The 22,310-nt window shown below is 41.1% G+C and overlaps 1 protein-coding gene across 1 annotated transcript in view; it reads right to left on the bottom strand.

Moving 5' to 3' along the window:
* The window catches only part of COL5A2 (collagen type V alpha 2 chain), a 113,058-nt gene that overhangs the window by 53,173 nt on the left and 37,575 nt on the right, over window positions 1-22,310 (bottom strand). Inside the window, exons 2-3 of the mRNA XM_080398778.1 lie at window positions 1,912-2,136; window positions 494-507 (exon numbers count right to left, since the gene is read on the bottom strand). Coding sequence (XP_080254904.1) covers window positions 494-507; window positions 1,912-2,136 — 239 coding nt within the window. The remainder of the gene's footprint in view (window positions 1-493; window positions 508-1,911; window positions 2,137-22,310) is intronic.

Genomic DNA, 22,310 nt, shown 5'->3' with positions numbered 1-22,310 from the left:
ATCTTCTCTTTGTTTAATTGCATATGGTGAGAGCTGCTGCCCACAGAACCACGGCTCTGTGCAAGAACGCATCGTCCCGCTCCTGCCTGCTGCACATGGAGCAGATGAGTCTCAGCAAAAAAAAACAAGCTGGAAGTTTTAATAGTTTGGCTTCTGATGATCTAGTGGTCCCTTCCCTCATTTTGTGGCATTGGTAGAGATGAAACAACCAAACTACTGAAACTGGAATGCCTTTGATGTAGACAGCAGGGATTTTCAGCCAGGGGATTCTCTATATTATAGACCAGGATTTTTGCCTGCATCCCAGAATATTTTGCATGGGGACTGCAATCTCCATAGCTGCTGAGGAAGACCAAGAGGAAAAATTAGGTGAGTTTAACAGAGATTATATTTAATATCTGTGAAATGCTCCAAGAAGATGCAAATGATTCTTTTGACAGTTGTAATATGAGAGAGAGAAAAAAAAAAAAAAAAAAAAAAAAGGAAGTCTTACCTTTCTTCCTCTACCTATTAAAAAGGACAAAAGAAGAAAAGAGAGGAAATTAATGTTTTTATTCTAAAAGGTAAGAGTTGAGTGAAGGTGTTGCTGCAGCTAGAGCCACCCCTGCTCCTGGATGCAGGGAGGATGGTGTATCACCTACAGGGAGCTGGGGCAGTCCCCAGGGGTACACATACTCCCGTGTTCAGGGTGAGGAACAGGAAAGGTTGGCAGTGATGGCCCCTGATTCTCAGCCTCTTTCATCATGGCACAGAATCAGAAAAAGCACTTCAGGCAAGCCATTTTGGGAGAATTGCCTGAAGCTGGCCTGATGGTTGTCAGCGCAGTCAAAGGATGCTTTATTACTGACTTCAATACAAGCAGCATTGCTGGACCCCCAACACATAACGTGGTATTTTTTAAAAGATAGGGCTGACCGAGCAATTTCTGACCTTTCCTTGTTTGAAAAGCACCTGCAATATCACATGCCTGCATTCAGAGCCACACTCATACCCACAAAAGTCCTTCAGAGGAATGTTTTATTAATACCTTGAATAACAGTAAGGAATTCTGGAATGATTCCATACTGCTTTGATTACTCACTACGTGTACCTCGTGGCCTTGACCTAATGCCTCCCAAAACACAGCAGGATGCACCATCTGTTTATTAATGCTGGTCATATCTTGCTCCATTGGTCCATTACACAGGTCCCACGCTCTTTATCACTGCTTTACTCTACATTAAGCTCATCATCAGCAATTATTTCTCCTGAAGAAATAGCTTTAACTATTATATATAGAACGTAGTTTGAATAATTCAATACGCAGTATTAATGAGCATTAATTACAAGTTAAGAGATTTTCTTGTAGGAAAGTTGAGGGGGATTGCTTCATCCAAGTCTCTCTAGGAAGGAGAAATGGACTGGTATTCTTATGTCTCACAAAAGGATCACATGTCCATGTTTCCCCTTTGGGGAAACACTTTATACTGCTTACATTTTAGTGTTTATATTTATGCACCTATTGGAGGGACCTTGTATCGCATATTTTATTATATAAATTATGTAGTAAACATATATTTATCTTAACATGCTTATTATATATACTTATCTTACTATATTTGTCTTTCAGTTCCAGATAAACCACAAAAAGCAGCCAGAATTCAACTTCTCTGAAATACCAAGCTGGAATCCAAATCAGCCTTTTATTATAAAACCATTTGGGCTTATACCAGATTCATAGCCAGAAGAAAACTGTTTCCAGAGCCAGCTCAGGTGCAACCCAAGATGGAAGATAACTGCCAAGTATCTACTATTTTCATATTTAAATCTTCGCCATGGAAATACTATTAGAAATTGAAGTATTAGGAGGTTCCTGACCCTCTGGGCTGTCTCTCTTTTCAAAAAAAAAAGCAAACTGGAAAGCAATCTTACCGATGGTGGTGTCAAAGTCACGTGTTGTGTGGGGACACACAGGACAGCACTCTCCCGGGGGCACCTGCGGGTTCTCACACTCCAGCACGTCTTGACACTGGATTTCATCGCAAAGAATAGCTCCATTGTCACAGACGCAAATTTGGCATGGTGAGGGCTTCCAAATATCCCTGTTCAAGTACATCTGGCCATTCTGAGTGCAGGCTATTTCTTCAACATCTTCTCCTGAGATAGGAGAGAGAATATACAACATGTTTTCCAACTGTGAAATCAAAGGAGGAGTAGGTCTGGACAAGGGAAAAGCACAGCTGGAGACGAGAAGCAGCACCACATACACGAAGAAAACAGTCCACTAGCATAGCTGAAGTTGATGTTAAGGATTTTTAAATATCAGTCATGTTAAATGTCTTTCTTACTTTACCACCTTAGCTCTTAATCAGAAAGGAGTAAAACAGAGTCGTCATGGAGCGCACAAACCCACCGCAGTATCAAAGGAACATTGCTCCCCAAGCCTCGGGATGGCGTTCTGCTCAGCGGAGTGCTAACTCCATGCTGAGGAATTCCTGCCACCTGCCTGCTCTTTACAACTGTTGTGCATTAGAGATGCCTGGGGAGGAGAACTGTGAGACTTCTGTACCAAACAGCATGCCCTACCTGCTGCAGGTAGCCTGCACAGCCAGCCCTGCCACAGTGTGGAACAGGCACAGCAGTGCTTGTTGAAAAGAAAAGAAAAAAACCCAACAAAACCTCATTTACCGGGGTCTTGGTGTAAGGGAATACCAACATGGAGAATCACATTTTCCAAACGGGACAGTCAGTCACTGAGCAGTGGCAACAGCGGTCTCTATCGCAAGGGCACTTGCAGCAGTGCCTCCAGCTGAGCACAGAGATGCTCCTCGAACTACTTCTTGTGCTCAGGTTTTATAATCCAGCTGGTCATAGCCCTATACATTGCCCCAGCAATAAACCATTGCTATGGATATACATCAACTATATACAAAACGCTTCTTATATATATTAACTATATATGAAAGACCGTTGTTGTGTGGCCATTCACATAGGAACAGCACTGACTGACTAGCTGCACACGTCCTATCTATGCATATATTCATAAATTTGTAACGAGGTCATTCTATTTTATTCAAATTACACATGTAATTTTTAACCTAATCCACTCTGTTTACAGAATGTTTGTTTCTTGTCTTAATGCTATTCCTTTTCTTTCTTTTCCTTGAATTCCAGTTTAGAATCAATTTCTTACTAATTATTTAGAAAGCCATTCAATATAATTTTTGCTCTCTGCTCTCCAACAAATCTACAGTCATCAAGGTGGAACAAATTCTCTGTGTTGAATTTATAACTTAGAAATTTTAAAAATTTCCCCGTTGGACCGATGGCAGCATTTAAGAGGACATAACCACCTGTTTAGGTACTGTTCTATCCATACTTAAGTCTATGCCTTTGGTTTCTTCCTACAATGTAGGCAAATGCTCCAAATACCTGGACTAGTTTTTTAATCATGAGGTGAGTATGTCTCAGTTTTTCCCCCTGAAAATAAACCAAGTCTGATAAAGAATTAAAAAAATCAAGTGAAGTGGAAACTTTTCTTGGGGTATCCAACATTTTACAAAATGCTCTATCAGAAAAAAAAAAAAAAAAAAAAAAAAAGCAGCAACACACAAACAAAAAAAAACCCCACAACAATCACTCTGGCCCAATAAATATTTCAGCCCCTAAAGGAATACCAGCTCCTGCAAAAGCAATAACTGTCCCTGGGCTGTCCCTAGACAGGTCACCAACCTGCAAACCAAGAACTCGGTGCCAAGGTGCCCTGAGTCACACTCAGGGAAGCTGTCACATGAAGTCCCCAAATTATTCTTCTGACCTCTGGCATGCTGCAGAGATTATTTTTACCTGGGTGGGAGCTCCATCTGACAACAACAACGTTCCTATCAACAATGTGTTTGGAACTGTACAATCCAGTTAAAACCATTATTTGAAAATTCCCAAACAGCACTACAGCCCTAAAATTTCTGATACAAGACTGGGAATAGGGGCTATTTATATATATATATATAAAAAATATTATATTTATAAATATACGCACACGGGTACTATACATACATGACACATCCTGCTAGTCAAAGATCACGACCATTATTTTCAAGGAAAACCTGTAATTAGCGTACAAATTAGCAGCTCCAAGCACAAGGCCAGTTTCACTGTTCTATGCATTTCTGTCCTAATTTAAACCAGATGTAAACAGAAAATCACAAAGTAATAAATACGAACAGATTTGGAATTTCAGTTTCATGCCTCAACTCAAGCCCAGTCACTCCATCAATGTCAAAGCTCAGAGAAACGAAGCAGATGTCTCATTGAACTGTTGCCTGCCATCCCTAACTTCTGCAGCTCGCTAACAGAGACCGAAATCAAACTCCCACCGCGTCAGGGCTCCCCTCGTGGGTTGGGTCAGCGCACCAGCTGCAGGGGTGCTGCAGACCTCGGCCGAGTGCGCCGGACAGTCCGTTTCTGACAGGGTGAGAATCACCTCCTGACGCACAGGCCATGTTTTGGACAGCACTGCCCTCGCCGCTCCCTTGGGTGCCTGACATAGCGCGCTGTCTGACACAGTTCGCCTTCCCCCCCAGGTGGCTGCCATATGGGCTGTGTCTTCCCTAACGTCTCGCCCGCAGAACTCCTCTCGCTGCTCAGAAGAGCAGCAGTTTGCATAAAGGAAATTTCATAAGTTCCCGAGCCCCAAGTCAGCATTCTGTCAGAACTTCAAAGAAACCACGTAGCAACTGCTTCGGCAAACCGGCGCTGAGCCAGGTGGTGCCCAGCTCCTGCCGGGGGGCTGCTCGGTGGGGGGAGGTCGGACAAAGGTGGGGGGAGGTCGGACAAAGGCGGGGGGAGGTCGGACAAAGGCGGGGGGAGGTCGGACAAAGGCGGGGGGAGGTCGGACAAAGGCGGGGGGAAGGAGGACAAAGGTGGGGGGAAGGAGGACAAAGGTGGGGGGAAGGAGGACAAAGGTGGAGGGAAAGTGCAGACCAACTCCTGGAAGCATACAAAGCCGTCCGTTTTCCAATCAGGTTGCTGACCATTAAAAAGATAACCAAAAAAACCCCAAACCCACCCCACAATACTGCCAGAAAACAGTAATTATTTTAACAGTAATCTTTTCTTTTTTCATTTTAAAACTTTTGATTACTTTTGTGCTTATTGTTCTCCTTTTTGCTACGATGGCATCGCACAGAGAGTAACCTGCGAAGAGCAGCTATTTCAGAGCCATCTCCTTCCACAAACACAGTTTGACATTTTACTCTCGGACCTGAACCACAGGCACGTTATTCACCTACACCCAGACCAGGAAAGACACACAGGAATTGTTCTGTCATTTCCACTCTGGTTTGGAAATCTGCAAGTTGTTTTTTTTAATTACAGCAACCAGTTCCCAAACTCTTCACGTCACCTCTTCTTGCTGCCCCTGCAGTTGTAACACAAGGTGAGGAAGGGTTTGAGAAGCGGCTTTGGGAATTCTGCATATGGCAAAAGGCTCCGCCAGCCCAGTACCTCATGCCTTTCTCACCAACAAAAAGTACAACTCTGGTACTGGACCCGACTAGAGAATCCACAGGGCTGCGAATCCATTGAAGTCGGTGAAAATGAGTTTCAAAGCAGCCTGCAAATATAAAAGGCAAGGCAGAAGAAATGCCTGACGATATATTTAAGGCCTCATTCATCCACGAGCTTGCACAACCAACCTTCGTGAAGGAGGATTTCCATGAAAAGCGCAGTGAGAACAACGCCGTTACTTTTCTGCTATACATTGATCTGTCAGCGTCTCAGTTTCGCTCTGTGGAACTATTTGACCAGAAGTCAAATAGCCAGTTCAGCCAACACACGAAGCCATCATACCCCGAGGCTACACATCAACAGGTTGGAACTAAAAATCACATCGTGCACTGACATACCCAGGCCTGGTTTTGAGACCACACTGAAATTTTAGGGGGGGGTGGGGGAGGGGGAGAACCCCCATGCCAGCCACTAGATGGCTGTCAAAGCCCATCAATCACCACAAGCATGCGTCAAGTCAAAGAAGTTCAGGCCCAGTAGAGGTGTGCAAGGCACACCTTGCTTTGGGCATGTTACGCTGAGCTTGTTTTCCTTTCCATTAAATGTCTCTCCAAGTTAATTCAACTCCTCAAGAAGCCAACAACAGGCCAGTGTTTTAAAAGCCAGCATATGAATCCGTTTCAGTCCTCCACTACCAGATACACAGCGTTTTTAAAGCAACACCTGCAAATTCAGTGTTGCTTGCTTTGCCGTTTAAAGTCGCTCCACACGATTGTACCCTTATTGCCTTCATCAACTTCTGGTTTGCGTCTGCATGTGAAACAGAAAAGGCCTGGGCATGGAACCAGACAGAACAAAGAGGAAAAAAAGAAGGAAAATAACACCACAAGAAAATTAAGCGTGGTGGGAGAGGGAGGTAGAAAACCACAGTGTCTTGAGCAAAAATATTTTAAAAGCAAAGGGTAAGAAGGGGGAGAAAAGACACTATTCCACATGTACAAACAGCTTGGTGAAGCTGACAACCTAAGGTCTTATTTTTCCTTGCAGAAACGTCTGCAAAACTGCAAACTTCAGTCCCATTACCTGTCTCTGCTTTCAGACAACCTGATATGGAAGCAGCTGTCGGCCGGCGCCCAGCCGAGGAGATGGTGGGTGTACCATTGGAAGGGAATACACTCTCAGTGCTTGGGGGAAAAATGGCTGGAGCAAAACCTGCAGATATATAGGTTTTCTGCACACATTAACAACTTTATCAATGAAATGGTAAGGGGAAAAAGGGGATTTGACAGCAAAGCAGGCTCCATTTCATTGCATTTTTACTAGTCCTACCAATGCAATAATTAAAGGAGCCTAAAGGCTGACAAACCTACAGCAGCAGAGAACATAGCCCAACAGAGGCAGAAAGATGATGACTGGTATTGAAAGCACAGGCAGCCAGTTTCACATTTTCTTCTGCTAAGAGTGACTTCTTGATGCATACTGTAACCAAATCCCAACGTTTTTATGCTGCTTAATATAAAAAGACTGGAACAGAAGAGGTATGGTTATTTAATGAAAAAAGGGCTGGAAATAAAACAGCTTGCGCAGGTAGCTTCTCATCCTCTCTTTGTCATACAGATTCTAGTTTCTACAAAGTGCAAGGAAACATAAGATTACATAGATACAGCATTTTTTAAGTTTGGGGAAAAAAAAAAATCCTAGCACTTGAAAAGCTAAGTTTCAAGTTATGAATTACAAAATTTAATCCTGCTAACTCACATATTAGAGGTGCAGAAATAAATCAAAGTGAAAGGTGATACGTGCCAACAACCATATTGCAGATGTACTGTCATGCACGGGTACCAACTGCCAAGAGAGGGACAAGAGGCACTGGGCATTAAATAATCTTTTGTTGTCAGCCTGTTGCAACAGTAATGTAAAGCTTGATCCCGTTCCCGTTAAATGAATGGAAAAAAACCCCTCTAATTTACTCCAATAAGAATCGGACCACCTGTTTTGTTTATCTTTGATAACTCTTTTTGAGTGGTAATAAAATACTATCCAAATTACCACACCATGCAAATTATAAGGTAAACACCAATTATTTTGAAAATCAAGTGATTTTCAGGAGCGCTGACAAATACAAAACCTATTTTGCATCTGTTGTACGGAAGCAATTATTGTTAACAATTATCAATGCTCACATTGTACGCATGTACTTTACACTTACATACACGAGGATGAACCTGGAATCCCTTACTAATAAAAGGCTGAACCAATTCACAATTCACTTAATAGGAAACCTTCGACTGTCAAAATTAAATCAAATTTGCATTCAGCCATTTCCATTCGGGATACATCGTACGTCTCTATGAGCTTCAGGTAACAGCTACAGTACAACAATGCACTTAAATCCAAATAACCCAGCATTCTCTTGGAAACACTAACCACTAACAAGGTCTGTAACACATTGCTAATTCACTGAGGGTTACAATAAGATGAATGTTCACTCCGTGGCTTCAAAGTCATTTTAAGGCTCCCTACATAGCCAGGAGAGCAAGCAATGAATGACACACACAGATTCATCGAAAGTATCATGCAGAGGATTTATTCATTACAGGGCTGTCTAATAGAATAACTAGCACAGACATTCACTGGTCTAAAATAAGATGGCTTGCTCAAAGTCTGTGGCTCTGTGGTGTTGTACACCCACTGAAGGTCGGGGTGAACATGTCTTCATGCATTTCCCCTATGGTTTCCTAAGCCATAGGACTAGAGGAAACAGCCCCAAGTTGCACCAGGGGAGGTTTAGATTGGGTGTGAGGGAACATTTCTTCACCAAAAGGACGGTGAAGTCCTGGGACAGGCTGCCCAGGGAGGTGGTGGGGTCACCATCCCTGGTGGGGTTTAAAAGACATGTAGATGTGGAGCTTAGGGCCACGGTTCAGTGGTGGGCTGGGCAGTCCTCAGTTAACGGCTGGACTTGGTGATCTTAAAGATCTTTTCCAATCTAAATCATTCTATGAAATTAGACTTGTGCGACCCCACTGGCTGCCCCGTGACAGTCACAGCCCCAAGCCCATTTGATTCCAGTGGCTGATTTTGGCCAGGTTTGACAGAGACCTTGAAAGACCAGGTCACTAAGGCAACTGTGCTCCTGCAAATGTTGCGAACACGCACAGTTAGGAAGAGAAGGGAGCTCCAGGTTAGTGCCCCACCAAGACTCCCTCATAGAACAAGTGGATAACAACAAACCCCTCTCAATATACTTTTGGAAATGGGCACAGGAACACAGTTTAAAACACAAGCCTGTAGGAAACCAGGTTTACACCAGAACTGTTTCTTAGGAAAGAGAGGTGGGGTTCTTCAATCCATTCTGCAGAGTTCCTGCTTTAAAAAAATCCTAGAGGATAATTTGCAAAGTTGACAATAATGGTTTAAAAGCATTCCACAGATTAATGGACACTGAATGGCCTTAATTCCAAATGAGTTTCCAATGTGACTGGGGGGTTCAGCCCTCTAGACAAGGAGCCGCAACCCTTTGTGCCTCGTTTCAGAAGCAGAAAAGTCCCAGGGTGTTCTCCTAAATGATGCAGATAATTTTAAAACATGTATTTTAGGAGTGGAAAATTACAGACTCGACTGTTTTTCCTGAAAAGTCCACAAATAATGTCATGATAAATACTGCCAAGTATCAAGGTACAAGTCAGTTCCCAAGCAGAGACTTAATTAACTGTTGAAATTGCTACAGTAGTTAACTAAAGCCTTACTAAAGATATACACTTTGCAGCTGGCCAGTCTCTTCTGGATGGCACTAAGGGGAGGAAGGTCACTTCTGAGATTCATCAGCCAAGAAAGTCCAACCTCCAAGCTCTACACGACAGCCCAGAGGCAGAAAGCAACAGCAAACCCATGTACCCTGACTCGGGAGGGAAGGACATCTTCCAGGTAAAGGGCTCTCAGAGTGTGATCTGGCAACTGGGTTTTGTCTCTTCCAGAAAATTGTGCCAAAATAAATGATTCTGGTTTTCACTCAGCATTGTGATTCCAGATTGGGCTGAATAAGGAAAACTGAAATGGAAAAACTACACTTAGGATACAGTTAGACTCCTCTGAATGAATTTTAAATTAACATCCCAAGTACACAGCTGCTTCTCCACCGCTTCCTTTACTGGCTGGAAACAACACTACCCTACATTTGGTTTGGAGGTCCTTATTTCCCCAACTCACAGGGTCAGGTATTTATGTCTCCATCAGTGTGAATAGTTTTTCTTGCCTTTTGATGGATAAAGTTAATTTTCAACACAGAATGATCAAAGACTTTTTTTTTTATTACAAGATTCAACACACACTAGATAAAAAGGCAGAATATATTGGGATCCCTTCCTGTAAGAAGGATTTCTCTTGCCAGTCCCACAGCATTATTCAATGTTTATTATACTATTCAATTCCCTAAGATCATCTGATGATTTTGTATCTGCATATTTACCTCACTGTTCCTGAGCTACTGTACCAGACTCAACCTTTCTAAACATCTTACGCTACCGGCAGGGAACTGTGCAGCAGTGACACGTTGCTGAAAGATGGGTCAGGCGGGTCCTTTTCTGTTGGGTACGGCAGTGTCTTAGATCTGCATACCTTGAGAGCACTTAAACCAACTCACTAGTTATGCCATGAATACAATTAGATGTTTTTACTTTGTTTTTCATTGGGTTTACTTTGGTTCACAATTAGGATGGCTGGACACATTGCTTGGTGCCTGTAGGAGAGCAGGGTGAAGGAGGGAGCTTGAAGAGCCTGCGGTGCTTATGCAAATGTTCTCAGATGACAGCAGTCAAGCCTCAAGCATACAGTGGGAAATAAAATTACTTCCAAATGTCTAAGGCTGTGCACAGTTTGTAATGGGGAGGCATTCAGGGCAAACCTGAAAAAACACTGCCGCAATTTCAGCAGTTGGAGCAAATCAGTCAAAAGCTGAAGTCAGGAGCAGCGTGCCCGGTCTCTGCCCGAGCCCATGCGGCCACAAGCGCCCAGCTTGGACTTCGTCATGCAGCGTAGTTACAGTGAAGTCAGCTCAGCTACAGCCGCCTGTACCACAGTTTTCTTCCTGACTCATTGCAGTAAAAGCCTAAAAGGAAGGAGTGCTTATCACTGTCAATTATTATGTTTTATTATTTCAAAAGAGGCTTGAGGCAACAGAGATCGTTTGTTTTTCTAAGCAAAGTGTTGGAGCACATTCTTGACTCTGGGATGACATTTTAAGCAGAATCACTCTCATTTGCATGAAGACAGGCCGGTCCCACAGAAACAGCAGAATCTTTTGGCCAGGAGCTTACAAGCAGCAAGAGCATTGCCATCAGTGGAGGCAGAACAGGGCCAGGGCTCGGCGCTGCTGAACACACAAGTTCAGCAATATAGGCACTGTCTTTAAAATTAAAACAGAATTAAAACTGCAATTAGCATGTTTTCTAAAACGTAAGAGGCTCAATTCTGGAATCAAACATGCCCCGTTGGTGGTAATTTTGCCCAGCCTGCTGCTATGGCAAATTGAAGCAAATTTTACCAGGACATGAGGAACTGTCTCTAATGTATTTAAACCTAAGTCTAAAATAGCAAGATTATAATGAAAATGTAATATTCCTCTACTGTCTACTTTGGCTCATGGTTCTGGAATCCATGAACGGTTCATTTTGATCTTTCCAAAATCCAATCTCGGACTGCTGCGCATCAGTTAAAAATAATGCATTTTGGCTGTGAAGAAAATTCTCTTAACTGCTTCCTGTGCCAGTATTAGCACGACACAGTTTCCACTCACAGGACGCTTGGATTCCTGTAGCAAATCTATCGGAAACCCACAAGAAGCCATCTTGGTTGTCCAGTCAGCCAGCAACAGATTGCCCAAGCAACAAGCCATGCAGGGTAAGATTGTGCTGTCAGCCAAGTTCTGCAATAACCATTTCTTGATGGTCCCAGCACTGAGCCTTGAGTGGTTTAGTGGTGGACTTGGCAGTGCTAAATTAATGGTTGGACTTGATCTTCAAGGTCTTTTTCGACCTAAACGATTCTGTGATTTTGGACTTTGAACTGCCAGCCATTCCTCTTTGAACTTGATAGCCCCACCAGGTGTTCATTATTCACCTTGTCCACTCCTTCAGTCCCATACCAAATACAGGACCGAATATTTCACCAGTTTGCCTATGGATGCTGCCGGAGATGCCATCAAAAGCCTTGCTAACTAAAGGTAAACAGCATCCACTGCTCTTCCTTCACGCACCAAGCCAATTATCTCCTTGTAGAAGGCAATCAGATCTAACAAACGGCAAAGGGAAAATTCATTAAATAGCCCCAAACTCCAGTCTGGTCTTCTCTGCACCCATCTATCCAAACTCTTACAAATGCCACTGTTTTAGTTTCACATATGTTATAAAACCCAAAGCCTAACTGATAAAATAACCATGCACTGCAAAAGAACTGGTTTGCCTTCCTTGTTTTGTAGGATTTAGATCCTTTGAAGTCAGACAAAATGTGTATGGATGTCTTTTCTTATTACATCTAAGAGAAACACACTTGCTGCTGCCCAAACATCCTCACTCTTTGAAGCTCTACACTTCAAAGTTCAATAGAAACCTATCATTACACATTGCCTTTTCCACAAAGCTTTTCTACATTGCGGTTTGCAAAGTGGACTCATGTAATCCCCTAAATGTATCCTTGCTGGCTAATATCACCCTCTATTTCCACTAAAAATAAAGATTTGTAATTAGTAAGAAAATTCAATTCCATAATTAAAAATCTTTGCATTCCAACAGGCTCAGCATTTCAAACTGCAGCAAAAACTACCCAGTGTTTGGGTGGAGTAGGAAGGTATTGCTGGAAAGCTATACTCGTAATATGCTGTTTGTACAGCAAAGCTACTCATTTGCTGAAACACTGGGCCTCTGAAAAATGAAAAAAAAAGAATGGTAAGCAAGAAAGTCTGCTAAAATTCCAGGAACAGCGCCTCTGTTTCTGTTCTGCTACCATTACCTTTACCACACTTCAGACAGCTCAGTCAGCAACTTCTGGTTTCAAGATGACATTGAAAGGCTTTGGCAGCCCTCAGGGCATCCTAGCTGCCTTCTACAGGGCAGCAGGGATGAAGGTTTTAAAGGAGCAGCCTGGTTTTAAGTGTAATCTGAAGTCCAGCACACACATGTGCATGAGAAAGAGACAGTGGTTCAGGTGCATCTCATGTCCAAGACAGAGTTTAACTTCTACACAAGTTAAACTTATTTATTACTTATACAGAAGCAACAGCAGTTTCCTTCTTTCAGTGTGCAGAAGTAACAATGTCAGTAACATGTGAGTATAGCCCAGTTCATTTCTATAAAGGTTAGGGATGAGAAAATCCTCCAGACTGAATATAAAAGCAAGCCAATTAGCCAATCAGGAATTTTTCTACAATTTTTTATTGTTGTTGTTGTTGGAAAGCACTGGATTACTGGAATACCAAGGAAGGTGCTTTTATTAGATACATCCACTCGAAAGCCTTTCCTTTCATCTTCAGGATGTTTGAAATGACCTATTTCAGTCAAGAAAACATCGAGGTTTGCTAGAGCAAACTTTATACCAAAAAAGCCTTGTTAAAAAACATCCAAGTCAAGCTGAGAAAAAATATTTTTGTTGACCTGACCTGATTCTATCTTTTTCGTTACTACTGAGTCATGACACCTCTTCAAGGTTGCCTCAATTCATCCAGCCTGGCTAGGGAAAACCCAGAAGCAGCTTCCTCTCTAGCACAGGCTGGCAGCTTCCAGGATGGTTCAAGTCAACTCTCATGTCTGCAGACCAACATACTTTAATTTAAATCCTACTAGAGGAAGAATAGAGCTAGGTCAGGGAAAGAATATCCTTACTCCACTTTCATAAGTGTTGCATAACTTCTTAAAGTTTAAGAAGGAAGTTGAAACAAACCCATTTCCTATTTTGCCTTTATGCAACAGTGGGAAATGGCAACGTTACCCTTGTTACTGTTAATAAGGCATTGTAAGAAAAATCCAGTGTGAAAAAAAAAAAAAAAATAGAGGTATCTTTACCTATCTGAGACTGTTCCTGCATTATGCATTTGAATAAAGTCACATATTTTTATTTCAATTTCATTTTTAACTTGACTTTGGTACTGTCCCAGTTCTTGCTCCATACATAACGAAAATGAGCATTTAAAAAAATATATCTGTATGTAAAAAAAAAAAAAAAAAAGTCAGTAAAGAAGAAATCCTACCCACCCCCGCAGTTAGATGCAAAACATTGATAAATGTTCTTTGAAAAGATACATACCAGCCATTACTTTGCCCTCCTGCAGGATTATGGTTTCTGGGACAGAGGAAATGAAAGGCTTTCCTGCAGGCTCTCCTGCTCTTATTTGTTGGATATCCTTCCATACTTCAGGGATGAAGCATTATGAACTTTTGTCAGGCAAATAGTCCATACTAAAAAGGTTTTGAATGAATTAAAATTCAAGTAGGGATGCACAGTTTAAAACAAACCAGCCGTCATCACCTCCAGCTACTGTTTGCTTTGAACTTAATCTACTTTCTATTTCCCGTAGTTCCTCCTTTCAAAACTACTTTATCATTTTTCAGATCTTTTTAATTTTATCCTACTATTGTTTCTTTGATATGAGCCTTTAAAAGCCCAAGAAAGCAGCATCCAAGTTACAAGACCAATTTTTTTCCAAAGCAAAGCTCTATGAATACTGACATCTTTTTGCACCAGTTAACTGGTTAGAGTTAGGAGCTGCAATCAGGTGCATGTGAATGCATAAAAATACAGAAATGCTGTTCATTTTCTCTTTTGAAAAAGAATAAAAATCTGTGAAGCATCCATGGGTAAGGGATGCAACTTAGATATTAGACTCAACTTTTAGGGAACAATTCAGGCTATGTGGGCACCCTGTGACCGTGCCCCTCTGCTGGTGTATACTCCGTCTTTTGTTGCACTCAGAAATCTGTATGAACATGGGGAACCCTGACTTACAATTGCGGTTTTATGTGACCAGACCTGGTTTGGGCTTTGAAGTGGAAATCACCAGCAGGAAGCCAGGAATCCTGCACATCACCTTGGACTCAGTTTAACAGTGAAAATACGCAACCTAGCTTATCTATCTCCAAAATTACATGATGGTAATGCATAGACAGCTGAAAAAAATAAAAATACTCTCTTTTGTATTATTACTTAGCCTTCAATGCTATTAAATGATAACCCTTGGGGGACAGAGCCACTTGCATCAATCAAAAGACACCCATTAATTTCAGTGGGCTTTAGTACCATGAAAAGCATTATTGTGTTACATTTAGAGGCACTGAAATCTCATCATGCATGAACACCTTTCAGTGTGCCATTTTTTCCTCTCTAATGCAGTAGATCATTAGCAGTGACTATTTGTGTACATGAAACGCATCACCAACCACATCTTTCACACAGTGTTAAAAGACTGCAATACAAGCAACAAGAACAGTCCCTTTACTTCTTTCAACCTCAGCATCCAGGACCTTTCACGAAGGACCTAAAGGTCCCCTCTAGGGCCCTGGGCACTCTACATGAGTAAGGAATTATCACAGGTTTTGCATTTAAACAGCATTCTGTGATTGAAGCAGCAGCCTGGCATACAAACATGGTACCATCCACAAGCTCTCTTCGATATTTTTTGAGCGACTCCCTGGAGAAGCTCAAATAACATTTTGCTTGGTTCAGACAAACTCCAGCTTACCACAGGATCACCCGAGCTTCAAGGTCTGTCTCATCCTCCAAGAGTGCCTTCATTTCCTACCTTTTATGCTTCCACATAATTTCATTTTCTGAACCACAAAACCCTTCCACTTCACCTTTTTCCTCCAAACCCAAAATTCCTCCCCTGAAACTCTTTCCCCAAGGAAAAAGAAAAAAAAAAAAAAAAACCAACAAAAAACTAACAAACCAAAGTATCTCTCCTTTATTTCACCACCTTACATATCTGTCAGTGTTGTATCAAGAAGATGTCTTAACACTACAATTTCCCACTCCAGAACTGCTCAATAAAGTTTTGTAAGCATCAGTAACTCCATAGGGAGAAGTCATCCACAACACCTCATTCATTAGAAAAGAAACTAACGATTTAGGAGTAAACAACCATTTGTTTTGTTTGTTGGTTTTTTTACCATCAGTTTAGAAGTAGGAGTCCAGTTCAGCAAAGTACTAAATACATTGGAACATGCTCTTGACAACAACAGTAAAGTCCAATGCTCATTATGATCATAAGGACAGAAATGGGATCATTATCTCGGTTCTTCAAAGCCTGTAAGATACTTACGTTCAAGTCCTTTAAGAGATGACTTTTATTGCCTGAGTCACTACTCTTCTTTCTGCGTGAAGCAAGACTAAAACACCTCGGTGCGAATTAACATGTTTTGTTCTACCCACCTACCGAAATCCAGCTGAGCAATTAGGGCCATCATACTTCAGATTTACCACAGCTTTTGAATGAACTCTAATCTTTTAGCTCCTTCAGAATATTACAGTCATCAAGAGCATCACCAAAGGTACTCGGATTTCTTACACTTGAAAAAGTCTGGAAATACAGTGTTGCATTTTCAGCTGATTCAGAGTCACAGCTCTGAAAAATCATTAGCTATCAGTAGACTGGATCTTCCCCACTTCACACCAGTTACAGATTTTCACTTTCAGTCCCTTGATCAGCATCTGTTTTTCCCATAGATACCTATCACTCTGTTCTAAGCAAGCTCCCAGAGGATGAGAAATACCTGGCATCTATCCCCAAAGTGCACTAGAGGTTCATGGTAATTTCTAGATCACAGGGTCCTGTTGTATCTCATACCAGGCAGAACTGGCATGCACGTGTGCTGCACTCAGACCTTCCAAACCTCCATGAACGGCCAAAAGCAGCTATCTGTCTTTTATGTACATACATTTATATATATACTATATAGTATATACTATTTAGTGTGCATGTGCACGCTATATAGTATATTATATACATATGCGCAAACACATATTAAAAAGTATAACATAACTCCTGCCCTAAAGAAAAGGGTGATCTAAAAAGGAGCCGCTACCACACCAACGTACATCTCCTTGGCAGAGTACTGTGCTGCCTGGCTCTTTTCAGAAATTCCTGTCAGAGTTCAGACTTCCAGTAATGTTGCAATGTATACTAGATGCACGTAATAAATTCACTTTCTACTCCTAGACCACCCACAATTCTCCTCTATTTTCATTCACCAGGACCTTATTCAAAGTTTAAAGCAAAATACTTCGAGGCTTACAGTCCCTCCCCAGCATCCACCTGTTGTCACAAATCTGATGATTACACGGGACAAGGGCAGAACTGCATTAAATGAGCAAAAGACTGATCGGCACAGACCGGACACCCAGACCCTCACCCTCAGTCTGCGTGAACACTTGCAGTTGCGCTGAAGTTAAGGGATCAGCACCATCACTGACGGATTCTCTCACTGTTTGCAACCCCTCTTCAGCACAGTCATCTGCACCATTCTTTAAACAAGAGGATATGTAGCAATTTTAAGGGCTGCAGAATGAGATGCATGTCTAAGCGTGGTCTTCTGTGTTGTATCCCTGAGGAACTACCAAAACTGCTGAACTGGGAGAATATAAAAAAGAATATAGCTTTTTGCCTCTGGCAGGGAAATATACATAAATTGATATATCAACGGCAACGGTGTCAAAAGGGAAAACTACCCCTCACAAAGCTCCTTCTTATCATGTCTGCAACCGTGCTGCTGCATGTTACAGGCATGGAAGAAGAGAGCAAACTATTTTCGTAGTGATAAGTCTGACAAGGGAAGATGATAACCACCTCATTGGAAACAGATGGTCTACATTGCTATGCTATAGATAAAAGTTGTGTCAGCGTTTCCATAGAAAGCTGCCCTGTTTCCAGCAGTTTTCAAGCTGGCAGGCGACGTTTCTACATCAACAAACAAGATACAATCGCAGGAGTAACCTGGAAAAAATTGGGGAAATAGTCACTCCTGAGCCAACGTTGGGAAAGAGAGAAGGAGGGGTGTTTCTCGCCGCAGACTGACAAAGTGACAGTATCTCAGCAGTCACTGACCTCTACCCAGAAACGAGTCACTATGCAAGGTCACCTCTTGGGCTGCTTGTGTGTATGTTCACGGCACAACTGCCGTGCCTTCACTGATGCAGGGTCAGAATGCACATCATCTGTCATATACTGTCATCTATGTGCAAATAGTGTGTCACCTATGTACAAATATACAATGCAATATGTATTTTTTATGAATAGCTGTAAACCAAGCATAAGACGTGTTAGAAACTGAAAATAACACAGATAAAATGGCGGTGATAGATGGAAATCGCTAGGTCCTAAAAAAATTCTGAAATCTTTTCTCTAATGTATGAGCCCATACAGGTTTCATTACTGCTGAAACAAATCCCAAATTAACAAACAACATTCAGTTACATTTCAGAAAACCTCAGTTCAGCTTTATCCTTCCCAAAAGCTTTTAGCTGCTTTGATCTAGAGCTGATGATTATCTGGGATAATTTAATGCACATACACGAACTGCATCTATTGAAAATGAATGTTTTTTTAAGACCTATGTAAAAAGTAAATATAGCAATGCTTCTCTTAACACTCAGTTCTGGATGCAATGCAGAATTTAACTTTATAGTTTAAACCCCACTAGTTTAACAATCACAAAAACATCTTTTAACTTCATTACATTTGGATGAGGCTCTCCTTTGTGCACTTACACAGCTCACTTCACACTGACTAGCTCTCAGTTCTTCTTGTGCTATAAACTGCAGGGTATTCGAATTCCCTCCAATGTTCAGACCACAAATCCTTTCTTGACAAGGAATTTGCTCACTGCTTGACAGGAGACTTTGGGGCAGGGTTTATTTGTGGTTGGTGGGTTGAGGTTTTTTACTGCTGTGGAAGGCTGTATTGTATCAGATGCTGTGAGCTACTGCAGTTGCTCTCGTACATGAAACGTGACAATGTACAAAGGTTACACCCACCTAAAGCTTGGTGATAGCTTTATATATATATTAAAATATAAATATAAAAATATTAAATAAGTATAATTAATTATGTGTGTGTGTGCATATTAAAAAAATCTACATATTAAAAAACCTAAATAGATCAACTGTTTGGGAAATCCCCCGAAGAGGCAATTTTCAGGAACTTGAAGACCGCTGCTTTGTTTCTCAGTGGATGACTCATGAAGCTGGGCATTGAACTCTGTGATATTTTGGCAGGGGTGTAGCCTTCTGCACAACGCTGTACTAGTAAGTGTGAACACAAGAAACTGATATAAATTTGGGTTTACTTTGTTAATCTTCCCTGTTGATGTACTGTTGGACAAATGGGGAGAAACCCACTTCCCACTGTGCACACCTGATAAACTGCAGTATTGCATAGCAACCGCCATGATTTGATTTTAATATTAAAACTAATCAATTTGGAAATCCAGTAATTTAAAACTACTATGGAGTATATTTTGCAGTTTTTCTGATTTAATTTTCTTCTACCTGGAGCAAATATGTGAGCTGAAATATATCCATCATCAGGACTAAGTCTGACTTAATGCTAAAATTATATTATGCCAAAACAGAGACTACTCCTTGAGCACTACAAAGTAAACTTTGGTTGTTGGGTTTTTTTTTTTTAAATTATCTAGTCATCTTTCAGAAGACTTGGATTTAATGGGGCTGTATCAACGAGGTCTGGGGATGCAAAGCATCCTTTAGACATACGAGAAGAACAATATAAGTTATACAGTTGCAAGACCGACCCACATAGCATGGTCCCGTGTGTCAGGCAGCACCGTTTTAACAAACACAAAGTTATAAATACACTGCATTCAAAAGTAAACCTTACTTTGAGGCATTCCTTGGACATCAACACTTGAGGAATATAAATAGCCATGTTGTTTCAGGGGCCATTACACTTGATATTAAGCAGAGCAGCATAGTTTACACTCAGTACAGTCTATAATTCAAATATAACAACTTACAAAAGACATAGTGCAGAGATTACTTGCTGTACCTTATAGAATCTTCCCAACAAATCAGAAAGGTGACTGCCAAGTGAGATACAGTTATGGCATTAATAAAGGAGTAGTAATAAATGAATGAATAATAAAAGTCAATTCTAAAAAAATTATCCTGCACAGCTGCTGAGCATCTGGCCATTGAAACCAGTTAAAAATCTTAATATTCTTCCATTTTTAATACAAAACCCAGAAATGCCTCCACACATTACTTTCTATTTGTTTATCAGGAGAATACACAATCCCTAAATATTAAAAAATATTATTTCATGCAAATGGGTGCACGTGGTCAAACTGAAATTATTACACTGTAAAAGCATTCTTAGCCACTGCCATTTATTGATTCTGCTATACAACCTGCCACATGGATTAAAAGCTTTGGTTTGCTGTATATCAGCTCTGTACACAATTAGAAATATCCGTAGAAAGCACATTCTCCAGAGTAACTATACAGCATTCTGTAATAACATTTCAAGATCTGATTCAAACAATATTTCAGTTAATGGCACTAATCTTATCTTTTCTTAATTATGTAAGTAGGCTCATTTTTAAAGAAACAGTATTAAAAACGTAATTAAAACTAAGCTTATTGATTAGATTCTGAACATATTTAATTATTTGTCTTATAAATAATTTCAATCCTCTACAATTTCTTAGCCAGCTTGCTTACTAAATTTAAGTAAATACTTTTGTGTATTGCATCTATAATTTAATGTAGTTTACTTGAGATGTGGAACCCTTCCACAAATCTGCATGAGGACTTGTTTGCCCTGTTGGAAGTTATCTTTATCTTCATTACATGCAATTAGAGTGAAGGAACAAGTTAGAAGAATGACAGAAGGCAGGAGCAGAGGAAGATCCCTGGAGCTACTCGTGCGACGCTTGCACGCTCGTGCCTCGTTGCACTTGGATTAGCAGCAGTTCTGGGATTCCACAGCCCTTTCCCCACACCCAGCTACATAACACCCAAGGACAGCCACTAGATCTCATTGAAATTAACTGGAATCTTCTCACCCTCTGTAAAAAGCATTGCAACCTGCTAAGTTGTAATAGGGCTCCAGCTCCCTGGCCAGTTTCATGCAATAACCACATCATAGGCTTCAAAAAAACCCCAAACACCACTAGGACAGTATTTCTAGTACATCTGAATACTGATATAATGAACCAATTTTCAAACTCTAAGTAACAGAAATCACTGTTGAGCTTTAATGCTTTTACTGAAGCACAAAATATGTCATGTTAGGAATGGAACAGTGGGTAACAAGAGATGACACATTTCAATATACATCTCTTTAAATACTAAGCAAATGCTGGGGGCTTCCAAAACCATGCAAACAGACAAGACGTTAGACCCCACAAGACGTACAAGACCCCACTGACATTAGCAATAAGCACAGATGAGAACCAAACATCCAACAAGAACTTCACCTGTGTGTCTGAGAGACTGCATTTTCCAATTAAATAGATGAGGAACCATCAAAAAAACTAAAAGGTACCTTAACAATTCTTTAGAAACTAGAAGAATGAGGCACACTATGTTTTCAATAGTGATGTAATCAATAAAAACACAGTTTGGTCAAACACAGAATACTGGGCTCAAGGGCAAAGTGGTGAGAATGAATGAAGTGTGAGATACAAAGGGCCAGAGAACAGATGGTCTAACAGTCACCTTCACCTCCAAATACAAGAATCCAGTGAATAATCTTTCACAAACTTAACAAGGTGCTACAGAAATTATTATTTTATATATATCCATATTTACATTTGGACAACATGATTTATTTTTTTTATTCCAAACTATATAATTTTACGGGGACTTGTATTGGTGCTATGGAATAAGTAGTTCACTTAAATACTTTGGAGGAATTATTCTTTAAATACTGGAGAAAAGTTCTGGGGTGAAATCCATGGCTTGCAGACGAACACCATACTGCCTTCTTCATAGCAGTGAAATTCCCTTTTCAAGACAGGCCAACCATTTAAGTTTAAAAGCAGTAAACACACAAATAGTCCCAATTTTTTGCATTTGGTGTGTACACCTTATGTACTTACACATAGTAGCGAGCAAGGTTTATTCCGTGCTTGCCTTCTGACACCCCTGCTTCACCCTGAGCTCAGTGCATATAGCACAGTCTTTGACGTTAAGCAGTTCATAGTCGACTCAAGTTGTGTAAGATTCAGCCTTAACACATCTGCGTTATAATGGTCCTTCCAACATGTGGGAGCTTTCCCATCTCCACAAAGGGGGAAATTATTTTAACTTGGCACCAGACATTCCACCTCAAATACTAACAGAGGGAAGCAAAACTTCACTAAATCACAACAGACCATGAGCAGGCATCCTCCAAGATCTGAAAACGAGGTAAGGTTTGGGGATGTTACAGGATGTCAAAAAAGCCACCAATGACACTCCTATGCATTTTCATAACTTGGGATTTCTATTAATTTCTTAGCACACAGGACACCATGGGATGCCTAATGAACTTAATTCACAGTGGCTAACAAAGTGGTCCTAAACAGTAAATTCTCTTCTCCTGATGAGTTAATAGGGAGCAGCAGAGGAGGGTGCTTTAAGGACCGCAGCAGAAGGTTCTGCCTGCCCAGGCAGATGGACTTTCTCCGTGGGCATCTTCACACAGACCTGCGCTATGCTCACAGGGTGAGCTCTGGAGCCTGGGCGCAGCTCAAGTGCTGCTCCTACAACAAGGTGAGGATGGCACAGAGCCAGAGGGATGACAACAAGCCACCAGGAGCTGCTGAAACCAGCAGTCA

Source organism: Falco punctatus, assembly GCF_963210335.1.
Source record: "Falco punctatus genome assembly, chromosome: 8".
NCBI classification, from domain to species: Eukaryota; Metazoa; Chordata; class Aves; order Falconiformes; family Falconidae; genus Falco; species Falco punctatus.
This window is presented reverse-complemented; position numbering and strand designations above follow the sequence as displayed.